The following is a 7,127-nucleotide window of genomic DNA, read 5'->3' as shown; positions in this document are numbered from 1 at the left end:
GTTTGTACAAATACAACTCCCTGTTTTGTGAATGGAGACTTTTTTTTTGCGAATGACTATCATAGAAAGATACAAAAGAAATCCACTTTGTCAGTACCTTTTGACCACTCATGAACACTTAGAGAAAAGGGTCTCGTCGGAAGCTAAAATCAGAGGCGGTTTTATGCCTAAAACCTAAATTTGCAAAAGTTTTAAGTTTCCTCAGCTGAAAGCAACAATGGACAGACGTTAGCTTTCCAAATACCTTGTTGTAAATATCTTTATTGGCGTCCCACTGTAAAATGTGTTACACATATGCTTTATAAAAATGAACAGCTTTCCCTAGAGAGTCCCCTTATACACAATTTTAAATTTAATTTCTATAGAATTTATGAGAAAACTATTTTGGAATGTTTGGTTACATAAATTAACGATGACAGGTTTTTGTGTGTAAAAACATTTATGAGAGCTAAAAGACCACGATAGAAAAAAACTTTTAAACTTAAGTTTAAACAGCGCTATTTTGCTGTTTACTGGGAACCATGTGTTCACATGTCACTTTTTATTAAAATATTTCTATTTCAGACCATGATATATCGCTGCTTTGGCAGCAAGTTACTTAATAAAGGGGTTCATGTGTTTGTTTATGAAGGATGGGTCTGTTTGTTAAGTAATCCTCAATTGGCATTTTGCTGAAAAGTTCGTAAAGAGCAGTAGAGAAGATTTTCTGTTTATAAAGAGCTTTTTTTTAAAAAAAAAATAGTCTGCTTCATCTATTATGTCTTCACATTTTATTAGCTTTGACTTAATATGTATCAGATAGATCTATTTACTTAGTGTAAATAGCTTAGTGTAACATCCAGTGAAATAAAATAGTTCTTTAGGTTAAGTACAGTGGATGAAATCAAACATTACATGAGCAGTTTCTATCCACGTGACATAGTTTCTGCTCTGGAGGTTAAGGGATCACAGGAGGAATGGGAATTGTCTCAAATTCTAGCTCAGCTGACAGATTTTTATTAAATGTGCTACTTAGTGCCTGTTGACATGGTATTTTTTGCCTAGACCATGTTCTGGGTAGGACTGTGTGTAGATTTTAGAACTGCTGTTCCTTCCCTGTTTCAATATTATCCTTGTTTTTGCAAAACATACATTTAGCTTTCAACCTGTTCAACGCTCACAAACCTAAAACACAACAGTATTAATTGTTCCATTTCTTAGATGAAACCCACAATTTATAGCACTAATTGATCCTTCATGCATATTTAAACCGTGTTCTGAAACAAGTAGTTTTCAAGTGGGCAGATCCTGTACTGGGTGATGGAATCTGAAGAGAGAAAGGAAGAATGCAATTTAGAATGGCAACTGAATCAATAGATTCACAACTTTTACAAGAAAGCAGTTGCACTAATATTTAAGGTGTTACTGCTTAATGACGTCATCTTTGAAGCATTGATTTCTACTCTTTATTCAATCCAGAAAAAGGTGGATTGCCTTTTTAAGTCTTCCTGCTGTTAAACCCGCTGGTTGAGCTTTCAACAGAACAGAAAACAAACAGTTTAAGATTTTAAATGTCTAGACGTTTCAATTTTAGCAATAAGTTGAGAAAAAAAAAATCCTACTCCAAACTGTTAACACAGGAATGTTAACCAGTCCAAAGCAGCTTTATCTGGAGATCTTGCCATTCAGAAGGTGCTGTAATTTATCTTGTTAAGAGTAAGAGACAAGACATTTAACCCACCAAGGCATTTTATGTCAGCTCACACACAGCCTCCTCTCCACCTTCTTTGGCGCTTGCAAAAGCCAGAAGTGACACTTCTTCCCACCCCAAGATCTGAACATTCTTTATCTATCTATCTATCTATCTATCTATCTATCTATCTATCTATCCATCCATCCATCCATCCATCTATCATCTATCTATCTTTCTATCTATCATCTATCTATCTATCTATCTATCTATCTATCTATCTCTATCTATCTATCTATCTATCTATCTATCATCTATCTATCTATCATCTATCCATCTATCCATCTATCCATCTATCCATCTATCCATCTATCCATCTATCCTATCCATCTATCCATCTATCCATCTATCCATCTATCTATCTATCTATCTATCTATCATCTATCTATCTTTCTATCTATCTATCTATCTATCTATCTATCTATCTATCTATCTATCTATCATCTATCTATCATCTATCTAAAAATGGCGGTGTGTGTGTGTGTGTATGTTCCAGCATAACTCTGGAATGCCTTGAGCAATTTCAACCAAACTTGGTACACAGATGACTTACTCTCTGGAAAAAAGTACTATGAGGGTAAGACACCCCTAACAGCCCTAGGGGTGCATGTTCTGTTAAGATACAGCTTGTTGTGCTGTAAAATGGCTTCTACTGTACTGCCGTAAAATGGCTTCTACTGTACAGCACAGTGGAGTTGCCATAGTAATGGCTTCACAGTACTCCACAAGGGGGCTCCCTCTGGTAAGGGGGAAAATCCCAACATTAGAAATTACGTTTAGTCTGGACATTTCCCCCCTATAAATAAATACCCGGGCAATGACAGGTTATCGTCTAGTAGTAAATAATACTACTTCACACATGGTTTTGTCTTTCATTTGTAGATCAGGCAAAATTTGGCACGGATGCTGCCTTTTTGACTCTGTTTAAAACCAAAACAGAAGACTAACAGTTAACTGAAAGTAGGGTTTGGTTAATCTTGCATGCTAATGAGTTTGGCTTGGATGTCAAAGAAGATCCTATATTCAAATAATAATTAGGTCCTGTAATCCGTTTCCTGTAAAAGCAACTCAAGGCTCTTCTTGGCCGTGAGTATAAGCAGTGCGGAACTTCACTGGGGCATTTCACTTTGACAAGTTTGATCAAAATGCCCTTCTGGAGCAACACTCTCTTTTCAAGTGTGGTTTCACAGCAGCTGTACCGCTAGAATGCTAAAAGGCAGAACATCATACTTTCCTAGGACTGTAACTCCATGGTGACTTGGACAAATGTGACTAAAAATCAAATCTTCACTGTCTCAGTGAAGGAAGCCATTTCCATCACTTGTCCATCAGTCACATTGGAAGAGATGGCACAGAATTTATATCTATTTCTGCTTGAGATCTGTTGTGCTCTCTTTCTTTCTCTTTCCTTGCATAGAGACACTTTTGCCCTCTGTTTCTCATGCTTCCTTGAACCATAAGTTGAAGGCAGTTACATGTTTACATTCTCTACATTCCTGCTCTGAGAATCTCCCTGGGAATCTCCTGCTTTAACGCAACCTTGAGACAGAAGTCCTTTTCTATCTCAGCGAAGTGGCCACTCAAATCAGCTTTGCTTCACTTGGACATTTTGCTCTAGGGCATTGAAATGGACAAAATTTTCAAGTCAAGGCAACGCGTCAGATTTGAAGCATGGGAACATCTGAGACTGAAAAGACCCTACTTGGGTCTATGGGTGACATGGGAAATTCTAGAGTAAGTTTAAATTGTACCAGGAAACAGACCGTAATTTGCCTGATTATGGGAGCAGAGAATAATGTTGTATTAAAAAAAATCTTATTATCTATATCTACGTACGACTTAATTGTACACACTTACAGTAGAATATTTGGCCACAGACGCTCAGAAGCGTCCACTCAACCCTTCCCTTCTTTATCTGCCAATACAGGCTTGGAATTTGTTGAAGGGATATGTGGAACAAGGTGTAAAGAAAGGGAATGTGAAATTCAGGAGAGAAAGAAGGAGGGAAGGAGAAGCTACACTACACAATGACAGATTTGCTTCTGCAATATTGGAAGCCATGAAATTTCTGGTGCATGGGTTGAGAACGGCAAGTTTTTACATGCTAATGTTAATATTGGTTAATGCTGTAGAGGCCCATACATTGATTTTTGGAAACACAATCCTGAAATTAAGATAATTCTCACCCCTAGGCAAAAGAAAAAAAAAAAACCTTAAACATATTCCTTACCCCAAAATCTCCTTTCCTGTATGCCATTAATCATAGGAAACCTAAGATGATCCATTTTAAAGATCAATTATTTTGGAGAAAAACAATCTTCCTTTCAGAAAAAAAGTAAGGGTATAAAAGGTATATTTTAGAACGCATACAAGTTATATTTTAGAAAGTAAAAATGTGATCTCTTACCTATAATCCATTTTTCTGATAAACATTGCATATCCACATACTTTCCAACTTTGCACTGTCCAATACAAATTTTAGCTTGACGGAGAGTTTTACATACTTTTCCTCCACAAAGCTGAACCAGCTCACAGAGCTTCTGATAGGGAGGCTGGCTTGTGTGAGATATGAACATTACAGGTTGATTGGCAAACAGTTTTTGATGCACTTTTTCTTTTAGAATGTTGTGCTGAAATCGGGAAATCTGTTTGCAAAAAGGGAAAATAAATAAGAAAGTGAATAAATATAATTTCACCACAGGATGAAGCATTTGGTTTTGGGAACATACTGCTATATTTGACAATTTGCTTGCATACAATTTTTCTATTAGAATGCCTGCTGCTTAAAAGTTAGTGTACGGTTATAATAAAACATCTAGTTGCATCATGAAACGTAGCAGACTTAACAGCCTTAATCTGAAACAAACTCTTACTGCATCAAACCATTTTCTGGGGTTGAAAAATATATTGAATCATAAACCAGCCAAGCAGCTTGGGTTTACACAGAGTACTAAATCACAAATAACTAAGATTTAAAATAACCAAGTTTCACAATAACTAAGTCTTGAAATAGGTAGTTAAGCATGTTGCCTAAGTACAGCCATTTCTTAGATTTCTTCTAGCTGTGAAATAATTTGTACTCAGTTACTGCCAGCTTCTTGCTCCTTTGGGAATTTTTAAACCGAAAGCAGGATCATATATATCTCTTAACACAGAATAACGAAATGCACAACAACAGTTGAATTCCAGAAGGGCAGCCATCTCAAAAGGCAAACCTCAGTTATATTTATTCAGAAGAAAGGCCCTTATATTTAATAAAGTTATATCTAGGTAAATGAGCAACGTGGAAGATGGATATGTAAGAAGTGGAATAAAAATCTGATGATCAAGCAATTTATTTTGATAGGAATGTTTGTACTTGCAACCTTAAGCCATCAGATGTCTAGACTTATTAGGTCAGATGAAGGAGGCTTTTATTACAAACAGCATATTCAATGCCTATGATAATTAAGCAAAAATGAAACTGTAGATGAATAGGATGGAGAGATCAATAATATCTCCCGGAAAGGATGATATGCCACTATAAATGGTTAATTACGCATGATTACTTTCCTTCAATACTCTTACTTATCTCTCATTAATATCAAGAGAGTGGTCTTTATTAAACCCACTAATTAATACAAGGGTTGGGCAAAGGCACGTGCAAATTTAAGAATAAATCAATGGAAATCAAGGGAACTAATCAATGGATGGATTTCAAGAGGATTAACGAGGAGATGAGTAACTGGTTTTCACCTAATTACTATATAAAAAGTTGTGATACAAATTCCCTTCCATATAGCAATAGCAATAGCAGTTAGACTTATATACCGCTTCATAGGGCTTTCAGCCCTCTCTAAGCGGTTTACAGAGTCAGCATATCGCCCCCAACAACAATCCGGGTCCTCATTTTACCCACCTCGGAAGGATGGAAGGCTGAGTCAACCTTGAGACGGTGAGATTAGAACCGCTGAACTGCAGATAACAGCTGAAGTGGCCTGCAGTACTGCACCCTAACCACTGCACCACCTCGGCTCTTAGGCAACTGTGTGCTAAATGTGACCATTCACCCTGGTATGTCTATTTTCCTAGTCTTAAGAATTTTGTTTTTTTCCAGATAGAAATTGGAATTATGAGAATCCTACTCCCCATCTAGCCCTCTAAAAGGATACAAGTTTATAGCATCAATGATTAGATCATGGCCCGCAAATTTGTCTCTTCATATTTCACGGGGGGAAAGATAATGGCACTAACACTGAAGGGATCTGGTGACCAGGATGGAGTGGCCTTCCAGAAGCTAAACTGGTCTGGCCTCTGGTTGGGTGACATATGGAAGCCCTACGTGACATGGCCTTCTGCTCTTGGATGGAATAAAGGCAGGATATGAACCAGCAAAATGCCATCAGAATTCACAAAACAGGAAGTGAGTCAACGTTTTTCAGGAGTCACAAGACTTGTTTACATTCAGTTATTGTGAAGCAAAGTAAAATAACTTTTGGAATTTGATATAAACTGTGAATAATATCATAAGATATGCTGTACTTCTTTTCCAAACAGGCAACGCATAAATCTTTATAGCTTTATCTTGGCATTTGATCCATCCTAGCATATCAGTTAATGTACTGTATCTGACAGAGGAGAAAGCCGAGTTCACGTCAACATTTGACTGTTGAACAGGGGACGACTTTGGCTTTGTCACTGTCTCTTAAACCAACACAGGATTGTAGTGTTGGTTGTTCAGATAAAAGGAAGAACCTCTTGCCAAGTGCACTAATCTGTGCTTTGGGGGAAGAAACAAGATATAAAAGCAACACTAAAAAAAATTAAGTGATGCTTAGTTTGTTGAAGAATTTAGTGACTGTTGAACAGAGGTGGGTTCCTACCAGTTCGCACCTATTCAGTAGAACCGGTTCGTTAAATCTATCGAACCGGTTAGAAGAGGTTCCACCAGTGGACCCGGAAAGCAGGCCACACCTACAGAAGAGGTTCCAAATTTTTTTGAAACCCACCACTGGTCCTTGGATATGATTATTCTACACTATCATGCTCCTATTTATAAAACTCAGTGCCTCTGTGAAAGGTAAGGATGACTACTGCGTTTGTGGTGCAATCAGAACATTGCGTGTGTTGAAGTTGTTTTAACGCAAACCAAAGATGCCTTTTAAAAAACAAGTTTACATCATATTCTTATGCATGCCAGTGCTGTGTGGGAGGTAATTTAAGGTGGTTCTGACAAGTGTCATCGGCATCTTCATATCCGGTCACATGGGTGGCAAGCCACTCCCACAAAGGAGGCCACACCCACAGAGTAGGTTCGAACAATTTTTGAAACCCACCACTGCCGTTGAAGTTAAAATGGCACGGAAAAAGGTGACCTATGACCATTTTTCATACTTAGGACCCTTGCAGCATCAATCTG

General features: G+C 37.5%; 1 protein-coding gene across 1 annotated transcript in view; it reads right to left on the bottom strand.

Moving 5' to 3' along the window:
- Positions 1-243: 243 nt before the first annotated feature.
- The window catches only part of MCPH1 (microcephalin 1), a 120,615-nt gene continuing 113,731 nt past the window's right edge, over positions 244-7,127 (bottom strand). The window contains exons 13-14 of the mRNA XM_032216569.1: positions 4,137-4,374; positions 244-1,306 (exon numbers count right to left, since the gene is read on the bottom strand). Of these exons, the coding sequence (XP_032072460.1) occupies positions 1,245-1,306; positions 4,137-4,374 (300 nt within the window). The 3' untranslated portion in view covers positions 244-1,244. The remainder of the gene's footprint in view (positions 1,307-4,136; positions 4,375-7,127) is intronic.

This window comes from Thamnophis elegans, chromosome 4 (assembly GCF_009769535.1).
Source record: "Thamnophis elegans isolate rThaEle1 chromosome 4, rThaEle1.pri, whole genome shotgun sequence".
Taxonomy (NCBI): Eukaryota; Metazoa; Chordata; class Lepidosauria; order Squamata; family Colubridae; genus Thamnophis; species Thamnophis elegans.
The sequence above is the reverse complement of the archived record's forward strand: the minus strand, read 5'-3'. Positions and strand labels throughout refer to the sequence as shown.